At 52.8% G+C, this 21,370-nt stretch overlaps 1 protein-coding gene across 6 annotated transcripts in view; it reads right to left on the reverse strand.

Annotated features, from left to right (window-relative positions):
* Positions 1–21,370, reverse strand: part of KIF21B (kinesin family member 21B) — an 85,713-nt gene that overhangs the window by 33,534 nt on the left and 30,809 nt on the right. For 5 of the 6 annotated variants that reach the window (XR_013634884.1, XR_013634883.1, XM_078849837.1 and 2 more), the window contains exons 2-8: positions 9,900–10,122; positions 9,333–9,515; positions 4,870–5,019; positions 2,992–3,126; positions 2,721–2,876; positions 2,271–2,386; positions 1,353–1,548 (exon numbers count right to left, since the gene is read on the reverse strand). Coding sequence is in view for 3 of the 6 variants with exons in the window: in XM_078849837.1 (XP_078705963.1) it covers positions 1,353–1,548; positions 2,271–2,386; positions 2,721–2,876; positions 2,992–3,126; positions 4,870–5,019; positions 9,333–9,515; positions 9,900–10,122 (1,159 nt within the window). In the remaining 3 variants the exon portion in view is untranslated. The remainder of the gene's footprint in view (positions 1–1,352; positions 1,549–2,270; positions 2,387–2,720; positions 2,877–2,991; positions 3,127–4,869; positions 5,020–9,332; positions 9,516–9,899; positions 10,123–21,370) is intronic. The other variant, XR_013634885.1, reaches the window with a different exon arrangement.

Here is a 21,370-nt window from a genome sequence, read left to right on the forward strand (position 1 = left end):
GCCACAGCATCCGTCAGCACTGGCCGAACCCAGCCGGTCATGCACTCAATGTCTCCGCACAGAGGAAGATGGGTAGGGTGATCCTACATCCCCGTTTTGGCTGGGACAAGTCCCTTTTTTAAGGCATGTCCCGGGTGACCCGACTTTTTGGCAAAAGTGGGCATTTGTCTCCAAGAGCAAACGGGACACTCACTTTTGTCAAGAAAGCGGGGTGCAGAGGAACGTGGGGAAGGAAGGGAGGGCTCGGGCCAGGCCTGCAGGGTGTTCCGTTTTCTCTTTGGGAAATGTGGTCCCCTTAAAGATGGGTCACAGCAAGAGGAGAAACGTGGAAAATCAAAAAAATGGCAGGTGTGCCCATGGGGAGGCCGTGCTTGGGGGATGGCAGAAACAGGGAGCAGCTGACATGCTGTAAATGCCTTTTACAGCTAAGGTACTAATCTGAGCCCCATGATGGCAGGAGCTGAGCACCTCCCAGTTTCATGCATTTACCCTCATGCACCCCCAAGGGGAAGGGCAGTGCTCTTACCCCCGCTGGGCAGATGGGGATTGCGGCCCTGAGGCTAAGGGAGTTGCCCAAGGTCACACAGGGAGTCTGTGGCAGAGCAAGGACTTGAACACAGGGCTCCCAAGTCCCAGGCCAGTGCCGTGACCACTGGGCCATCCTTCCTCTCAGACTGGTGAGATACATGACTCAGCTCAATAGCAACCCTTGGCTGCCTAAGGGCTGGTGCTCATGGGAAACCAGCCCAGACAAGCTCAGCACGAAGCAGGATGTCCGATATGCCACATGGGACAGGGATATAAAGCAGGAGATGCCTTCCCAGCTCCGAAAGATACTCTGAAGCCTTCTCCCTGTTCATAGCATGATGTACAGCCCTTTAACAGCCTACCTCACCATAGCCCCTTGCAGTCTACCCACAAACTACAGCGTCTCTGAAACTCAGCCATCTCTGGGGTGGAGCCCAATGCCACAGCATATACCACACCCAGGAGGAGTGGTGCTGGCCAAGGCCAGCAGACGTGTAGCTGTACACACACCATGGGGCCAGGTCTGCGCAGGGGAGGCAGGAGTACTTTCCCCCCGCCATTCAAGGCTGTGTTGGTGCAGCTGGGATTTGAACCGGTGACGGCAAAGAGTCCACGTGTTTCTATCATACCCAGGCTTTGTACATGGAAGTAGATCTCCCTCTAGCAGCCAGCCCCAGCAACTGCAAAAGCCTGCCACAAACCCAGTTAGGGGAGTTAGTCCGTTAGCCCAAGTGGCAGGCACAGAAAGTCCTGGGTTCGATCCGCGCCGGTGACCCGAGTGGGCCGTACATGCGCGAGGCTTCGCCCACTCAGCCGCCCCTTACCGCCTTGTACTCCATGAGCTCCATCTGGAGGCGGGCGATCTCGGCCCGCAGGGCACTGATCTGTTGGCTGGTTTTGTCCTGGTTCACCACCACCTTGTTCTTGATGTTGCGAGCCCGGTTGGCGTACTTGAGCGTGTTCAAGGTCTCCATGAAGTCCCGGTCAGAGGGGCTGATGCAGGCGATCATGATGGTTTGACTGGGGAGGATGGAGAGCCAGCGGGGTCAACCAGAGCAGCCATCGAACAACGCAACGGCTGGGCCACATCAGATCAGCCAATTCCAACCCTGGCACGTGAGGGCCCATTGGCAGCTCCAGCCACAACCCCCGTTGGCCTTTATTTACTTTATAACCGGGGTGCGATTGACGTCCGGGCCATGCCTTGGGTCCCTTCCACCCTGGGCCAGCACAGGCTTCGTGCTGCAAAGTGCCGACCTCCCCTGCTCATTACAAAGTGATGTTCAGGGAGTCGCCACCCAGGGCGGCCCACGGCAGGGCACCCGGGGCATCGCTGAGGCAGGAAGGATTAGAGCAATCTTGTGCTGAGAAACTCAGCTGCCAAGTCCCGGATCACGAAGGGCTCAGACACATTTTGCAAGAGGTAATTCCGAGAAAGCTGCCTAATTGCGTCTGGGGCTCGGGACTGAGAGAGCCGAGATAATTACATTGGAAAAGCCGCCATGGAGACACCACCGGATCCTTGGCAATGCGCCGCACCAGGAAACGCACACGGCACCTCAGATCCGTCCCTGAGCGGCCCTCCAGTTACTCAGAAATCTCCCACCCCCCGCAGGTGACACACCCAGGGTACAGACCCCAGACCCAGCAAGGGTACGGCTCTTCCATTCTGGGTCATGCACACCCAGCCGCAGCGGACACCCGCTGGGTGACCCCATGCCCTGGCTCAGGGTGCCTGGTACCTGTTCCCCCCAAGGGAGTCCTGGAGGAGCCGGGTCAGTTTGGAGTCTCGATAGGGTACGTGCACGGCTTTCTTGCTCTGGTCTCCAAGGGCGCTTATGACGTTTCCCAGGGCCAGCTGCCAACAAAACAGAAGGGCCTGAGTTCTCGCCCCATGCTGGGGAGGTCCCTTCCCTGCGGAAAACAAAGCTCAGGGTGATCGGAGCCACCTCTTTCCGGGGAGCAGGGGGCTCTGGACAAGATGCACTTGCAGCTGTATCAGCCAGACAGTGTGCTGCCCCTCTCCTGCCTCCACTTTATTCCTGAGCCCCCAGATCCAGGAATCTACCCCTACTAGGGACGGCGCTGGATAGCGCAGCTAATGACCGAACCAGGACTCGGCGTGACCCCCCGGCAGCCCCTTTATATCCACTGCAGCCCGTCCCGACCTCCTCCGCCCGCTAAGCGTCTACCAGGCCGCAGTTGATGGAGATGCCCTCCTTGGCTCTCTCGCCCGTGGCTCCCGTCCGCTTCAACCTCTCCGAACCGGCCAGGTCCACGAAGTGGAACTTGGCGGTGAGGGTCTCGTACTCGCCGGTGGCCTGGGATCCCTCGGGAAGGCCGGTCACCTGGCAAGCAGACACGCCGCAGCGTCAGCGCGTCCCACGGGGGAACGGGGCATTATCCCTCTGCGCTGATAGTTCCCAACCCGACCCCGCTCCGAGCATCCCGCTGCAGCCTCACCAGGTCCGGTCGGGCACAGACTCTCATCTGGCACAGGTGGATGGTGAAGATGGCATGGGAGCGGGAGCTCTGGACATTCATCTGGGTGCTGGCGGTTGTGCGGGACAGAGCTCCCTGCTTCAGGCACTGGATCAGCTGCAACAGCAAGGAAAGGGTTAAAAGGAAACTTCCACCCCATCCTGCTGGGAGGGGGCACGATGCCAGAGTGGGAGGGCGCCCTAGGTCAATGGGCCATAGTCACCCTGGGATGCGGGCAGCCGAGCCCCTGCACGGCATGCAGGCCCAGGTGCCTGGGCCCCGCACTGGGAGATCCCTGCCCTATGACACTGGGGAGCGTCTCCCATGGCCACAGGGAACGAGGGAGCAGGCGCTGCAGGGAGACCGCAGAACAGCCCTGCTCACGAGTTACCAAGAAAGCCAAACCTGAGGCCAGGGCGGAGGCTCACTTAGGGTCTGTGTGCTCAGAGAAGGGAGTGGGAATCTGCCCATGCACAGCCATGGTGAGTAATGTAACACTCTACAGATCGAGGCCCCGGTGTGCTAGGTGCTGTACAAACGCAGTGAGAGCCAGCCCCAGCCCCACAGAGCTGACAGAGAAGGGACTTGCAAAGGTTACACAGCAGCAAGTGGCATGGTGGGTAACAACCTAGCTCTCCCAGGGCCCAGCCCAGAGTCCTAAGCACTGGTCCACGCTGCCCCCCATGATCTCTGCTGCACACAAAGTGCCTGGGGGCAACAGAGGAGGGATCTGACCTCCAGGTCCTGAGGGTCATTTCTGCTATCCCCAGATGGCTGAGAGACGTTCCCGCTCACAGACAACGCATAGGGCAGGGGCTTCTCCAGGACCAACCCCCTCCATGCACTTGTGCCCGGAGATACCTGCTTGAGGCAGCAGGAGAGAGACGCGTCCCAGCATCACGCGCTCACAGTCCTGCCTTTGGCGCCTGACTTTTCTCCCCTGGGACCAGAGCCTCCTGCAGCGATGCCTGGTTAACTAATGGCTCTCACTGCCTGCTGGACGAGCGATTCCCTCGCCCCGGCGCTACAGGATGGGGGCTGCGTTTCCACCCCCCCTTCGCCCTAGGATGCTGCTCCCATGGGAGACAGGTACCGCATGCCAACACCACGGGGGGGCAAGGGAGGGCTGGGCATGGAACCCAGACTCCTGCCCTCGGATAACAAAGGAGGAGCACATGAGCACTGAGGATGCCAGGGGACCACTCTCCCTAGGCCCTGCACCACATGGCACAGAGGGGAGGAGCAGGGGGCCTGGCGAGAAGGAAGGATCCAAGCACACAGAGTGAAGAGGTGGGGAGTGGATTTAAAAAGCCTCCTTTCTGGGGGCTGGCAAGGAGAGGGTTAACCCTGTCCAAGCTGGGTCCCCTCTTGTTGCAAGGGGGGCTGTTGAGTGTGGGGAAGAAGAGAGGGCTGGGATCGGCAGGGGGACAATTCCCCTTCGAGGGGGGGCTAGTAGAGCAGGTGGGGGGAGGAGGGAAAAATCCATTCACAGCCCATCCCCCTCTGCCGCCCCCCAGGTTTGGGACCAGGGAGCATGGTCGTAGGAAAATGCAAAGGGCTCGTATCCTGGTGCGGTGCCCTCATGCCACCCAGGGGCACATCAGCCGGCCATGTGTCAACGCCACACCCTGACCGTGGCTGTCCCAGGCCAGCAGCAGCCAGAGCCTCCCAGGGCTGGCTAGGACAGCCTGCAGGAGAGCTTCCGCCCTGGGACTCTGGCGGGCTAGTGCCCGACGCCCCTCGTCGTCACGGGGGCTCTGCCCCGCACAGCACCCGGCCCCTGCATTCCGCCCATGCCCGCTCTCCGGCGACCCAGAGCGGCCAACCCACGGCAGCAGCCAGGCCCCAGGCGTCGCCCACCTCGTCCTGGGAGCTGATGAGACGGGAGGTGACGCCCGTGGTGTAGATGCTGCCGCTGGCGTCCTCGTGGATTTTGATGTTGGACTTGCGGTGGCGGGAGTCAGGGTCCCGGGCGCTGTCGAACAGGTCCAGGATCTCCTCGTTGTAGAGCTGCGGGGGAGGGAGACACGGGAGCAGGTTACTGGGCGGCACGGGGCCCGCGGCAGAGCCCAGCGCTTGGCTTCACGGCTAATCTCCTGCCACTGCGGGGTGAACAGGGGCCGTGCTGCGCTGGAGGAGGGAGTATCCTAGAGAGAGTCCACGCAGACCACCGCGAAACTCCCGTTGTCGTTTGCCAGTGGGTCCCAGCTGGCTACTGGATCTGCTGGCCCCACACAGGCCGCCACATGGACTAAGATACTCTAATGGCACCTGCTGGAACAGCTGGTAGAGCCCCCTGCTCTCTGGGGCTCCCCTGGCTGGTCACACGCCAACCTTCCAGCCGGGAGCTTGCTTCAAGGAAGAACTGAAATCGATTTGGGAAGATTTGGCTGGCATTAGGCTCGGCACGCAGTTCATTGCAACAATCCCAGCTCAGGGACCAGCGGGAAAGCACCGCTGAGCGGCTCTGAAGCTAAAGGCTAATCTGTTCCACTCTGCCCCTGGAGGAAGTTAGCTCCACCCCAGTAAAGCCTCCCCTCTAATGAACCTGCCTGGAGAGGGCAGAGGTCCCAGGACACGGCTCGGAACACAGCGGTAACAGCAGCCGCCTGTCACCTTGCATGCTGGAGCTTTAATGGACCCACAAGGTCACCCTCCAACGAGGGCACCTTTTATTCCAGCTGTGCACACCACGGTGCTGAGATGCAGCCACCTCTGGGGTGGAGGGTAGCCATCAGCACACCCCACCAGGGGAAGAGGGGACACTGGGGCAAACCATTTCCCACAGGGCCGCGCTGCCCTGCTGGGTTTGCAGGGAGCGTGGGTGTTCAGCGCTGAGAGGGCAGGCGCTATAGGTCAGCTGAGCCGGGCCCTGCATGCGTTGGACCAAGCAGGCAGCTAACGAAGCCATCCCCTGCTGACTGGCTGCAGCTGCACAGGAGCAGGCAGTGTGGTCTAGGGGCTAGAGAACTGAGCTAGGCCTCCAGAGACCTGGGTCTTGTCTGTTCCCAGCTCTGCCACTGACTTGCCGGGTGAGTGACTTCCCCTCTCGGTGCCTCAGTTTGCCCATCTGTAAAATGCAGATCAAGATACTGATCTTCCTTTGTAAAGCACCTTGAGCTCTCCTGAGGCAAAGTGCTAGGTACCAGCTGGCTCTAGATGATGCGACGGTAAAGCCTGAGCTCTGCCTACACTAGCGCCTTCGCCGTCACTGTGATTCTGCGGATCGCCTGGTCCGAGCCAGGCTGGGCACAGGGCACTACGAACGGGCGACTCTGAAATAGACCAGAGGGGTTTGTCTGGAGGAAACTCCTGCCTCACGCTGGGACTGGATGCTTCAGTAGCCCAGACATCTGAGTCTCTGAAACTATTTAACAGGCAAAAATATCCTGACCGGAAAACAGACAGGACACAAACTCAGAACTCGGCAGGCAGCCCCTGGCAGTCATTAACCCTGGCAGTGCTGGAGTCTCAGCAGCCTCCGGGCTTGGTCAAAGCTTCTCTATAGCCAAGAAGCTAGCATCTGCCAGCCCTGCCGTCAGACAGGACGGCTTCTGGTGCTGAACCTACAGATCAGGAGCAAGGCCAAGGTGAAGGGTTTTCAGATGTAGCTCCTCTTAGCCTAGGGGGGATGGTTCAGGCCATGTAAAGGGTCCACGGCGTTGGCCAAGTTCGCACACACTCTCCACATGCCAACGCAGTGGGGCCAGATCCTCAGCTGGCGTCAATCAGACACAGCTTCATTGAAGTCAGTGGAGTTACCCCAGCCCGTAAAGTCTAACGGGGTGTTTCCAAAGGGGATGTCGCTGGGAGGAAAGGGATCGAGCAAAGGGAAACATAGGCTGAATAACAGGAGGTTTCCCTGACAGTGAGATCTACTGTGGCAATGTACCCGGTGGGAGTCCCAGCACACTGTGGCATTCACAAGCTGGCCTGGCTCTGGGGAAGATGTTATAGGAGGCAACCCTGCCACAGCAGGGAGCAAAGGCTAGACGGGATCTCGCAGGATTCACTGCAGCACTTGTGTCGGATCCTATAGCTCATGCCCGGGGCTGGGCAGTCACACAACACTGCGGGCAGAGGGGCACTCCCAGCCGTGCTGTCCTGCTGGCGTACTGAACAAGAAGCAGGGTTAACCACCACTCGGAATAGCCTCGCCCCGACAAAGGGATTTCAAAGGAGGGGACAATGAGCAGGAAGGCCTCCCGCGTCCTGCTTCCATGCCAGATCACGGGCGCTCACGGAAGAGCCAAAACCCTGCCAAGGCTAGAGATCTTTGGGAACACGGTCACGCTTCCCACTTCTTCAGATCTGGGGCAGAAGAGATGAGGAGCGCGTCATGGAAGGGAAGGTTTCCTAAGCTGCAATATGGGGGTAACTTACCCAGCCAGGTACGGGGGTCTGAAGCCATATGGGTCTCAAATCTTTGCCCAGATGGAGAAAATGGAGCTCAGACTTTCCAGGGGGACTCTGTGCTCTAGTGGTTTGGGCCTGATCATCTGGAGATGTGCAATCCACTTCTGGTTCTGACCCAGGCTCGCTTGATCTTTGGCAAGACACTATCTGTACTCCATTGTAAAATGGACCATTGGTATTTATCTAATTCATAGCTATTTAGGTCAGAAGGGACCATTATGATCATCTAGTCTGACCTCCTGCACAACGCAGGCCACAGAATTTCACCCACCACTCCTGCGAAAAACCTCTCACCTATGTCTGAGCTATTGAAGTCCTCAAATCGTGGTTTAAAGATTTCAAGGAGCAGAGAATCCTCCAGCAAGTGACCCGTGACCCGTGACCCATGCTACAGAGGAAGGTGAAAAACCTCCAGGGCCTCTGCCAATCTGCCCTGGAGGAAAATTCCTTCCTGACTCCAAATATGGTGATCAGCTAGACCCTGAGCATATGGGGGCAAGATTCACCAGCCAGATACTAAAGAAAATTCTTTCCTGGGTAACTTAGATCCCACCCCACTTAATATCCCATCACAGGCCATTGGGCCTATTTACCATGAATAGTTAAAGATCAATTAATTGCCAAAATCATGTCATCCCATCATACCATCTCCTCCATAAACTTATTGAGTTTAATCTTAAAGCCAAATAGATCTTTTGCCCCCACTGCTTCCCTTGGAAGGCTATTCCAAAACTTCACTCCTCTGATGGTTAGAAACCTTCGTCTAATTTCAAGTCTAAACTTCCTGGTGGCTAGTTTATATCCATTCATCAAGGTGTTGTGAAGCCCAAGAAAATACGCCTCTGAAGGGATAGATATACAAGGATCATTGAGGGCATGGAGTGTTAACAGTGGGATTAGAACTCAGGACCTCCCCGCTCCCAGTCTTTCAGTCCTTTCTAGGCTAGATACACAGCAGATGCTTTCTCCTCTCCACTTTTCCAACAGAGGGGGCATTTCTATGTTGGAGTGTGACTAGTTTTCAGATCACTTGAGATTTTGCACGTTCTAAAAAAAAAAAAAAAAAAGCTGAAGTTTCAGGATTCCATGAAATTATGCAAAACTGATTTGGCAAAGATCTTTAAAGATCTCCTGGCTTTTTCATATGCCTTTGGGACATTACCAAAATAGAAATTTTGTCAGAACAGCGGGGCTAGCTATATACAGCCTTCCTGCATTCGCCCAGAGAAGACATTCTAAACCCATTCCAGTCCTGAACTGCTGATTGATGCTGCATTTGGCTTTTTCACATTCCACCCCAGAACTAGCTGCATGTGCGGAAGAGCTGAAGCGGTCACAAAGTACACGCAGTCTGCAAGGCATGATGGGATCGTTCTAGATGAAAGGCGCAATAGGAAAGATTTGGATTCAGGCTCTAGGGACTAAAAAACAGGGCAAAGGGGTGGCAAGGGCCAGTATGTTACTTTCAAGGTGATCATTTCAGTTGGTAAGAAAGCTGGAAGCAATAGATGGGGTAGAAGGAGCCACAGACTTCCTGCTTAGCCCCTGAATTGGGGAAGGCTGGGAAAACCTGCATCCTTTGTACAGCTACTGGACTTTGGGCCAAATCCGAATGTCGGCAAGTGGGTGCAGAGTACACTGTCTGAGGTCGAGCCACCCTCCAGCTCCCAGACACAGAGGGACCACAGATAACCAGCACCATGGCCTCCGCGAGAAGCCAGAACATAAGTTGTCAGCTCTGTTTTATGTAGGGCCCATCGCACGTGCCCCCCTGCTGCAGCGTGTGAGCAGCTGTGGTTTGTGGCCGCTGGGGCGGACACCCCTGCCCATGCCCTGTTCCGGGGTGTGGGAATGGCAGCTCCGAGCACTCCCCAGCCCCAGCTCGTCCCCTGCTCGCTCACACGCACCTCCAGGAACTGGGCGCTGACTTTGAACTCCGGCACGGCTGCGCCATGCTCCTGCGCCGCCCGCTTGCGCTGCTCGATGCCACTGAAGAGGTGGGAGATGGCCCGCGGGATAATCCCATGCTCCTCCTCCAAGATGTTTGTGTCAAAGCCGGTGCCCATGGTGTACGTCTTCCCAGCTCCGGTCTGAAAGGGCACAGGACGGGTGTTTAGACAGCCCCACGGCGCATCAGTCTAAGAGCAGCCCCCTGCAGCTCCAGCCCTGGGCTGCCAAACCCAACCTGCAGCCACCCCTCCCTGACTGTTCCCCAACAGCGCTGCTGATGCCCCAAAATCCCAACCCGCAGCCCCCCCCACCCCCCAACATTCCAGCCCTGGGCCTCTGCCCCTGCACCCCACCAATGAGCCTCAACTCCGACCTGTAGGTCCAGCCCACCACCCTCCGGCATGGCTTCGCTGGCGCAGCACTCAGTGCCCAGCCAGATAGCCCACAACGGCTAACACCCGAGCCTGGCATCAATGCAATGGCCCAGGTTTACCGCCGAGGCCCAGGACGGGGACAGCCGGTACCTGGCCATACGCCAGCACGGTGGCATTGTAGCCTTCGAAGCAGCCCTCTATGAGTTTGCTGACGCAGGTGGTGTAGATCCGCTCCTGCCACGTGTCCAAGTCAAAGACAAAGTCGTAGGTGAACGCCTTGTCCTTTCCCAGTAGCACCTGGGGCTCCCCGGGGGTCACCGAAGTGCAGATATGGCATCCCTCAATCTTCTCCTTTGACAGCTGGGGACGGATCCTGCCAGTGGGAGAAGACAGACAACTGAGGACACAGCAATCTTACCTCTCCCAGAGCACCCTGCATCCCTGCAGCAAGGGGGATCACCCTACCCAACAGTGAAATGCAGCCACCTCTGGGCTGCAACATGGCAGCAGCTGCTTAAGCACACAAAGTAACAGTCTGGAACAGGAATACCACACCCAGGTGAAACTGCAGGATGCAGGCTTTAGAAAGGCAGCTGGAATTTGGCCAGGGTGACCCCTCCCGACTCCTCTGACTAATGCAATGAGATATTAGAGACCACACAAAGGGTTGGGACCGTGGTGTTGACTGTCACCTCAATATTGCTGGTTCAAATCCCCCCGTCAGTACTTACTGACAGCAATTCCCATGTGATGGCTGCTTGGCCCATAGCAAGCGAGATTGGTGGGACCCAGTGATCACTGCCACCAACCTGACAGTCTATCCCTTAATCATTCTTGTGGCTCTTCTCTGAGCCCTCTTCAATTTATCAACATCCTTCTGCAATTGTGGGCACCCAAACTGGATGCAGTATTCCAGTAGTGGTCACATCCATGCCAAATACAGAGGTAAAATAACTTCTCTATTCCTTTTCAAGGTTCCCCGTTTATGCATTAGCTCTTCTGGCCACAGCATTACACTGGGAGCTTGTGTTCAGCTGATTATCCACCACAACACCCAAATCTTTGTCAGAGTCACTGCTTCCCAGGATAGAGTCCTCCTTTCTATAAGTATGGCCTAAATTTTTTGTCCCTAGATTTATACATTTAGCTGTATTAAAACACATTGTTTGTTTGGCCCCAGTTTATCAAGAGATTCGGATCACTCGGTATCAGTGACCTGTCCTCTTCATTATTTACCAATCCCCCAATGTTGGGGTCATCTGAAAACTTTATCAGTGATGATTTTACATTTTCTTCTTGGTCATTGATAAAAATGTTAGCTAGTGAAGGGCCAAGAACCAATCCCTGCAGGATCCCACTGGAAACAGACCTGCTGAAGGACTATTCCATGTTTACAGTTACATTTTGAGACCTATCAGTTAGCCAGTTTTTAATCCATTTAATGTGTGGCACACTAAAAAACAAAATATAAAATTAATCAAAGTATACTGTGATATCAAGTCAAACACCTTACGAGAAGTTTAAGTATATTACATCAATGCTATTACCTTTATCAACCAAACCTGTAATTGTATAAAATATATCTATCTATATCTATATCAGGTTAGTTGGACAGGATCTATTTTCCATAAACCCATGTTGATTTGCATTACTTATATTTTCCTCCTTTAATTAATCAAATCCCATATCAGCCACTCCATTATCTTGCTCAGGATCGATGTCAGACTGACAGACCTATAATTACCAGGTCATCCCATTTCCCCTTATTAAAAATTGGCACATTAGCTGTCTTCCAGTCTTCTGGAACTTCCCCAGTGCTTCAAGACTTATTGAAAATCAACATTAACCGTCCAGTGAGTGCCTCAGTCAGCTCTTTTAAAACTCTTGGATGTAAGTTATCTGGTCTGGCTAATTTAAAAATGTTTAACTTTAGTAGCTTCTCTAACATCTTCCAGAGATACAAGGGTAATGGAAAGAGTGTTATCACCATATGATGAGACTGAATCATTCATTTTTTGCCCCCCAATACCACTTCTACATCTGACCATTTCTGCATTATTATTAATAATTCTACCATTTCCAGCTACTAACTAAAGGGCCAATACTATTGTCCAGATTCTTTTGGTTCCAAATATATTTTTTAAAACTCCGTATTGTCCTTACTCTGCTGGCCATCAATTTCTCCCTGTGTTTCTTAGCTTCCCTGATCAATTTTCTACAATTCTTAACTTCTGATTTATATTCATTACTACCTAGTTACCCTTTCTTCCATTCTTAAAATTTTGTATAGCTTCCTTCACTTCCCCTCTAAACCTGGGTGGTTTTTTAAACAGTGCGGCCTTCTTCCTGAATTGTGGCTTTTTGGGCATCTAGTAAGGAGTTCTTAAATAATTCCCAATTATCATTCACATTTTTCTGTTTAAATTCTTTCTCCCAGCAGCTTTGGCTCATACTTGTTTTCAGCTTTGTGAAATTGGACCTATTAAAGCACCAAGTATCTATATCACTGGTCTGCACTTTATTCTGATTGCACATTATAAATGTGATCAAGTCATGATACTTGTTCCTAGGCTACCATTATATTTTAGTTCTGTGAGCAGTTGCTCTTTACCTGTAAGAACAAAGTCCAATACAGAATCCCCCTGGGTTGGCTGCACCACCTTTTGAGTTAGGAAATTGTCATCTATAATAATATTTAGAAATTCAGAGGATGTTTGAGTACCGGCAGCAGGAGACCTCCAGCAGTCACTCCAATTGAAGTCTCCCATCATCACACAGGGTTCTTTCCCCCTACACGTCATCGATCGGTACATAAGGAGCTGGTCATCCAATTCCCTAGTGTGATTTGGGGCTCTGTAGCAGACACCAAATAAGTCCCCACCTTGTGCTTTCTCTGTTAGCACATTGATCTGTGAGCATTCAAGATCATTTTCTTCCAAGTTATCAGTGACTCGGAAACAGGTGATGCCATTTTGGACCTAGAGTGCCCCTCCCCCACCCCTTTTGCCCATTCAGTCCTTCCGAAATAGATTAGAACCATTGCTTTTAATGTTCCAATTGTGCAAATCATCCCACCGGGTTTCAGGAATACCAAGTAGACCGAATTAATGCTCATAGATAAGCAATTTACCCAGCTGTAAGTGACTGCACAAGCCAGAAGGCACTGCGGGAATTGGGCCCTTTCTGAAGGGACTATATTTAGTGCTGGAGATGAACTTACTCTATGAGAACTTCGGCTCCTTTTGAAAGACACTTTGCTTATAGAATTAGAGAGAGAGGTGACTCACCGGGATGCCTGACGCTAGCAAACTGGAGTTACACTTACGAAAACCGTTTAAGAGCAGATTATTCTCAAGCCTCTGGAGAATCCCAAGGATCATTCCCACAAAAGCATCACGCAAGCTGATTGAGAAAGCAGATTCCCAGCCCCAGTCCCCCAAGTAAATCAATCAGTCCAAAAAGGAAATTGTTCATTTTTGTCAACTATTCTCTACAAAATTATAAGAAGGACTTGTGGCACCTTAGAGACTGACCAATTTATTTGAGCTTAAGCTTTCGTGAGCCACAGCTCACTTCATCAGATGCATAAAGTGGAAAATACAGTGAGGAGATTTATATACACACAGACCATGAAAAAATACACATTGTAAGGAAAACGATCACTTAAGAGAAATTATGTTGCTTTTTTGACCAAAACCCAGACATTTGAAAAAATGTCACTTTTAGTAAAAAAACAAAAAAAAACAAAAAAAGGGATTTTCTGTCAGAAAAAAACATGATGGAAATATCCCCCAAGCAGCTCTCCCTGCTAGAGCAGGAAGCTGCAAAGGGGGACACATTAGTGAGGACTTGGGCCTTGTGTTTTCAACCTCTGGAGCAGTTCACACCAGTAGCCTCAGTGCGTAATTTGTCGCATCAGAGGTGCCGGGGCTCAGCTCAGGCAAGTCCTGGCACAAATTAAACACTGAGTAGCCCTTCCCTCCCATGGCACTGCCTGGCCTGGCCTAGGTTTGGTACATTTTCTGGTGTTTTGAAGAGGATGCGTGTGCGTGTCCGTACGTGTGTGCATTATATATGAGGGACAGTAAATTGTAGGGGAAGGTTTATGGGAAATATCCTTCCGCTATTATAAAAATAGTTCCTTATTATTATTGGTCTTGCAGTAGCTCATCGGAGCCCAAGTTATGGATCATGACCCCGTGGCGCCAGGCGCTGTACAAACACAGAACAAGACGACAGTCCCTGCCCCAAAGAGCTGATGATCAACTGAGAGAGACCACAAGTGGCTGCTGACAGACGACGAGCACAAGAAAACATGGCCCTGCCAAAGGCTAACTAAAGTCTTAGAAGCACCTTTCCTATTTATGAATGGCTCCCTGGCCTAGTCAGATGCCAGTCTCTCTCCTCCTCCTCACCCCATTCTGCTAGAAAAAGAGTAAGGCCCATGTTTTCAGCAGTGGCCTCTGATTCTGGAGGCTTCTCTTTCTGGGAAGCCCATTTTGAGACAATTGGGGCCCAATTCCCAGAGTTACTGATTGTCCCACAGCTCCCACTGACTTCAGCTGGATTTCCTTGTGTTCAAACCTTCGGGGGGGGGGGGGGAAACAAGGCCCATTCCATCTCATGCTGGCCCCCCCAGAAGCAGAGGCACCCCAAATCCGTGGGTGATATTGAAAGTTTGTATTGACCAGCTCCCATTTTCGTTTGCACAATAAGTGGGTCAGGTCAGAAGATGCTGGATGGTCCTAAAAGACTGCTCCCAGGGGCAAGTTGGGCCCTCAGGTGGATTATTTCTCCTTCCAGACTTCTCTCCCACTCCTTTACTGCTTGCAACCCCTCACCCCACTAAATACGTAGGGGTCCCAGCTGCTAATTTATGGCAGTCGGTGCATCAGAGTCCTAACTGGAATACAGGTTTGGATGGCCTGGGCATATACAAACTACTAGGACACGTAACACCTGGTTTAGACCAGCAGATCCTCAATCTGCAAGGCATATGTAGGTAGGCCCCCACATCTGCGCACAGCCCCAAACTGCATGCCCAATTCAGGGATATAGAAGAATGCACGCTCGCTCATTTAAAATGCTGTTTATCAATACCTAGATTTTAAGGCCAGGAGGGGCCATTCTGATCATGCCGTCTCGTCTCCAGCATAACACCGTCTTTCCCCAGTAACTTCGGAATCAATCCCATGACACGTGGTTGAGCTAAAGCAGATGTATTAGAGATGCACATTCTTGATTTCAAAGCTTCAAGGGATGGAGCATCCACCGCAGCCCTGTGTAAATGGTTCTGGGGTCTACTTGCCCACACTGTTCAAATAAAACACAAACCTGTACTTTATTTCCGGTCTGAATTCACCCGTCAGCTCCCAGTCGCTAGACTCATTGTTCCTTTGTCAGATAGACTACTGCAGTGCACATGCTCAATCCACACCATTAAAAGCTCCCTTGACAGTTTCCCATCCTACCAATTCGAGGCTTAAACATTTTTGCCCCAAATCAGTCATTAAAAATAAACCCCAAATATTGCTAATCAAAACTGACAAGGCAAAGGGACAGTACAAACCCTACATGAGCGAGACCGGAGAAGCCAGAGATGAAAACCAACACAATCTGAGCCAGGAAGGTAAGAGCTCTGCTAGGGGTCTTTTCAGTACTCGCTCTCAAGTTCTTGCTTACCGCCTAAATCCGAGCGCGGAAGGCCAGAAGAAACCATGAGCCAATCTGACCTCTGTAGCTCACAGGCCATGAACACCACCCTAGCATCTGCACAACCCAAAAACCCAAATCAGATCAATTAGTCGGAATTTCACACGCACCCCCACCTAAAATCCTGCTGTTACACAGGAATCAACTAATAGAAATGTACTGCTAACAAAATGACCTGCAGCTTTGCTTGGTAAGACAGCTGCATTTGTTGAGATTTTAAAGTCTCCTGTTTTCAGGGGATTGGCCTGGCAGCTCTGAAGCTGGCTTGCCTGGGAAGAATCAGGGAGAAGAGACAACATGACACCAAAGACCCTGATAAAAACGCTTTTTGGAGACTTCATGACAAAACAACTCCCCTCACTGGCTGTTTTATAAATATTTATATTAATTCCTTTAAAGCCATGGAAGCCAGGAGAATGGACCACATGCTTAATACCACCACCAGCCCCCTCTCACTAAAGTGGGGCTTATCAAATAGTGTCCAATATTATCCTCAGCTACTGTTTAATGTACTTTAGCCATGGGCGAAACAAATCCTGTATGGCCACTGTGCCTCAGTTTCCCTATCTGTAAAGCAGGGATAATGATATCAAATACCTGTGTAAAGCTCTTTGAAATCTCTGGATGAAAGACACTGTGTAAGAGCTAGGTGTTAAAGATTCAGACTTTAAGGCCAGAAGGGGCCCTCGTGATCATCTCATCTGGCCTCCCACACATCACAGGCTGCAAAACCTCACCCCCCCCCCCACACTCCTGTAACAGACCCGTAACCTCTGGCTGAGTTACTGAAGTCCTCAAATCATGGTTTAAATACTTCAAGGTAGAGAATCTACTATTCACACTAGTTTAAACCTGCACGTGCCCCATGTTCCAGAGGAAGGCGAAAGCCCCCCCAGGGTCTCTGCCAATCTGACCTGGGGAAAATTCCCTCTAGACCCCAAATCTGGTGAGCAGGTAGACCCTGAGCATGTGGGCAAGACACCTGGGAAAGAATCCTCTGTAGTTTGTGTACCACTGAAGGACGGAAAGGGAGGTCAGCTTATGCCAGCACAAAAGTCTCACTAAGTGGGGGCTTTTCCCCAGGGTTCCCAAGCTGGCACTTGGTTTAAAGCGTACAAACAGAATCAAACAGCCCAAGGCTCAACTGGGCCCTTTGGGCCCAAATTTCCAAAGAGAGCTCAGCGACAACAGCAAGGTTCAGAGTTTCAGAAGGGCTCAGCACTGGGGCCGCTCAGGTTTCTTCTCCCCAAAGAGATTTCCTTCCCTGTCCCCTTGGGCAAAAAAATGGCTTTTTGACAAAAACGGGGTGTGTGTGTAAGTAAAACGCAGCGCTTTGTTTTGGACCAGAAAAACCTTTTTGTTGTGGACTAGAAAAACCTTTTTTGATCAAAATTTTCATTGTTTCTTGGGGGGAAGAGGGGAGTAAAATGTTTTCAAATATTTCCTGCAAAAAGAATGGATATTTTTCAACATAAGAACGGCCAGGCTGGGTCAGACCAAAGGTCCATCCAGCCCAGTATCCTGTCTGCCGACAGTGGCCAATGCCAGGTGCCCCAGAGGGAGTCAACCTAACAGATAATGATCAAGTGATCTCTCTCCTGCCATCCATCTCCACCCTCTGACAAACAGACTAGGGACACTATTCTTTACCCATCCTGGCTAATAGCCATTAATGAATCATAGACTTTAAAGGTCAGAAGGGACCCTTATGATCATCTAGTCTGACCTACTGCACAACACAGGCCACAGAATCTAATCCACCCACTCCTGTAACAAACCCAACCTATGTCTGAGCTACTGAAGTCCTCAAATTGTGGTTTAAAGATTTCACGGTGCAGAGAATCCTCCAGCAAGTGACCCGTGCCCCATGCTGCAGAGGAAGGCGAAAAAACCCCAGGGCCTCTGCCAATCTGCCCTGGAGCAAAATTCCTTCCCGACCCCAAATATGGCAATCGGCTGAACCCTGAGCATGTGGGCAAGAGTCACCAGCCCGACACCCAGGAAAGAATTCTCTGTAGTAACTCAGATCCTGGATTTAACCTCCATGAATTTCTCCAGTTCTCTTTTAAACCCTGTTATCGTTCCAGCCTTCACAACCTCCTCAGGCAAGGAGCCAGCACCCGACATGCACAGCTCGCATGAAAGCCTGGCTGCAAGTGTCACACTGGGAGCAGCAGGAATAGGTAGCCCCAGCTGGGGCTGCTGAGCCCTTCTGAATGCTCTGGCCCACTGCAACTGTGCATGGACAGCTGCACCCTCCCTGAGATCTCTCCCCTTTGAGTCACAAGAAGCTACTGTTAAATGCTTTGGCCTTCACCCTAATGCCCAATAGCACCCTGCTGTCCCCCATCCCGTGCCCTGCTTCCCTATGCCACCCTGTACAGCTGGGAGAGCCGGCACCCTGCCTGCCGTTCGCTGCTCTGCTTCTGTGCTAAGGGAGGCAAACAGAACCCACAGTGTCGCAGGGCCCATGCTTAGACCAATAAGCAGAGCCAGAGGGTCTGAGCTAGGCAAGGTATTCCTGGCTGAGCTTTCAGACCTGATCTCACCAGACACCCAACCACTCAGAGTCCTACTTCAGGCCAATGCCTGGTGTCCTCTAACACTGAAGTTCTGGGAGTGCCTGGAGGTACAAGTCAGGATAGAGGCCCTATAGCGACAGAAGAGTTGCCACCTTTTTCATGGCTGGTAACTGGACCCTTGAGGCTTCGCCTCTTCCCCGAGGCCCCACCCCCTGCTCCGCCTCTTCCCCAGATTTTAAGAAAAAAAAAAAGACATCAGGGCTTGTCAAATGGCACCCAGACACAGGAGCCAAGTGGCAGGTTCTGTACACCTTCACCAGGCAAATGCCCAGAGCACAGCACCCCATGCCCGAGATCTTTTAAACCATGGGGACCTGAAGGGTGGTGCAAAATGAAGAGGCAGGGGATGTGTTCAGTGTGACATGGAAGGATGGGGCAGGAGAGCTAGGAGCACTGGGATAGAACTGAGCAAAGGAAATCAAGACTGAACATCAGGAAATGCAGAACAAAAGTCATGAAGAATATAATGAAGAGAATAATCCTTTATTACCCAGCACAGAGTTAGCAATGAGTTCCACAGGCTATCACATAGCCCAGTTGCCAAGAGCTTAGTTGGACTCAAGAGGGCTGGATATTTTACAAAGATAATGAGAACCTGAGAAGGTTATTTTTAAAAAGTTGTACATCCTCATGCTTCAGGGCATGAGCCAACTTCTTAAGCAATGAGGGTCAGGAAGAAACTTTCTGTGGGCAGATTATTCCTTAATTTTCATGGGGGCTGGAGGGGGGGTTCTTGTACCTTTCCCTGAAGCAGCTGCCCCCTATTAGAAATTGGGCTATGCCAGTTCCTAAACCTGGTTGCTGGCCGGGGAGCAGGCAGATGGACGGGACCGGACCTACCGGCATTAGAGATGGAAGAAACCTCCAGGAGGGTTAGTAGAGCACAGATTTGTCCACCTTGCAGAGCCCCCATGATGCTCGCTCCATGCCTTATCTCGGCTGCATTCCCGAAAGCTCCCAATAACAAATTAGAGACGGAAATAGCCACACGATTACCCTGTATAACTAACGAACTTGCCTGATCATGTGTCTAATGGTTACAGTATTACAGCACTAATGAGGCCAGACAGATGGTGCTGTTCTAGTCAGTTACTGTCATGCCTGAGGTAGGTAGGATAAGGCACGGCAGGTCTATGTTCACAGAAGATTAAAATAAAGCCCAGGACAAGACTAGACCCTTACATATCAAAACTCAGGGTTGTAATCCCAGATCTGCCACTGACCCATCATGTGACCTTGCCTCAACCTCACTATGCCTCAGTTTCCCCACCTACTCAGTGGGGCTAATCACACTGATTAGCCTCACACAGAGCCAGGAAATTGGATCCAGCCGTGATCGCAAAGCACAGCGAGAGCCCAGGCCGGGAAAGCGTTCGTAACGAAAGCAGTGAAGTTGCACCGGGGTGCATTTGGCCCCTGGAGGTCAGCGTGGCGGGAGGCCTCCCTGCGGCTCCCTCTCGGTTATTAAGCTGTGCTGAGGAGTGGCGGGACACTGCAGATGTTGGAGGCGTCCCGTCAGAATCCATGTAGCCCAAACAGCAAAGCGGGGCGTGGACTTTGCTCCCAACCTGATCCCAAACCCACGGGAGCCAGTGCCAAGACTCCCGGTAACTCCAGGGGCTGCTCCAAAGTGCATCAAGCATCGCACTTGTCCGCCCAGATGCCTAAGCCCATTTGGCAGTTAGGGAGTAACCCACTGGTCATGGAGTGGCAGCTCAAACAGACCAGGGCTTCAGAGGCCAGGAAATCATTCATCACGCCGGATACGAGGCAGCCTCCCGCAGGCACTGCCTGGAAAGGATCGAACCCGAGCCCCATCTGCATGAGGAAGCACAGGACAGGGCTTGTTCCAGCCACATGAGCCGCTTCCAGTCTCCATTTCAGGGGGAAAACGTCTGCCAGCCACTTTTCTAGGGTTGGGGGGGGGGGGGCTTGAAAGTTCCCACTGAGCCCTGTTAGGAGTAGGGTGTGCGCCCCAGCCCTGGCTCAGCACCCGCTCCCTCCTACGGACAGCCCCACAGGAGACACGACACCAACAGCATCCCGGGGGCACTGGCAAGGCATTCTGGGAGTACAGCCACCCTCGGGGCTGGGTGCAGTCAGACTGGCTGACAAGCCCAGAGACAGGATCATCGCGAGATCATCGGCGCCGGGGTTCCCCAGATGGGGGTGCAGGGTGGGGGAGAGGGAAAGGACAAAGGACCGCACAGCGTTCACTGTTAGCAAAACAGCCCTGCAAGATGCTCCGGCTGGAGCCTTCCTGACCCTCCGGAGGGAGGAGATGGGGGTGTGACAGATGCCACAGCTGGGTGCAAGAGGAGTTGAGGGGGGGGAGGGACAAGAGTCCCCCGCCCTACTAAGGCGCATCCAGCTGGCTGAGCTGTTTGGAGACGTGGGTGGTGGGAAAGCAGCAAATAGATCTGGTCCGAGCAAGGACCATTGGAGCCCCTGGGCTGATTGACACGGGCGGCCGGAGCTGCAGATCCTTCCTGCAGGGCCAGTCTATTCGCAGACCTGGGCCTGGCCAGCTGACAGAGCCAGCAACACACAAGGCACAAACGCCGCAGGCCGACAGACACACTGGTAGAGACAGAGACACGGGCAGGGGGAGAGATCTTGCCCTTTCCAACTGGGAGCTCTCGCTGGGCCGATGACGGACAGTGCTGGGCCCCCAGAGCCAGGAGGCCCCTGTGTGCCAGGGAGCCCCTATCCTGCATCCGGGCTGCGCGGGAGCCAGACTCGACTAGGAAAGAGACACAGAGCAGTTTGTAAAGCAATAGAGGCGGTACAGGGGGCTCCCCAACTGGGAGCCTCTCGGTCTTTTCTTTCTTTGCTGGCAGGATGTGAAAGCAGCCGTCACCATGGCAAGATTGTCATGGCAACCAAGCATCTGCAGGGAGAGGAAGAGGGAGCGGGACACTGAACCCGAAGGGTGAAAAGCTTTGACACACACACACAGACACGCTTATAAAAATCCCCAGCCAATTTCTCCAGTGGCCCTGAGCTGCACAATGGCTGGCTTGTTCAGCTCCGTCACCGTAAGCCAACATTGACAGAGGGGGAACCAATTGGGCTGGCATCCAAAGTATTGAATGGGCACCGGCCTAACAGCGAGTCCGCAGTCCCCACGCCAGCAGCGAGTGATTCAAGGAGCCTTCCCCCGCCTTGCTTCCTTCTAGTAAGAGGCCTCAGTGACCCACTGCACAGAAAGAGCTGGTCCAGAAAGATGCTACAATTCCACAGAACTGTGCCAGACGGGTCCCAGGCTCCCTGTAACAGTATGGAAGATCAGGGGTTCATTCCCCCAATGTTCTGTATGGCACCCAC

Source organism: Lepidochelys kempii, chromosome 21, assembly GCF_965140285.1.
Source record: "Lepidochelys kempii isolate rLepKem1 chromosome 21, rLepKem1.hap1, whole genome shotgun sequence".
NCBI lineage: Eukaryota > Metazoa > Chordata > Testudines > Cheloniidae > Lepidochelys > Lepidochelys kempii.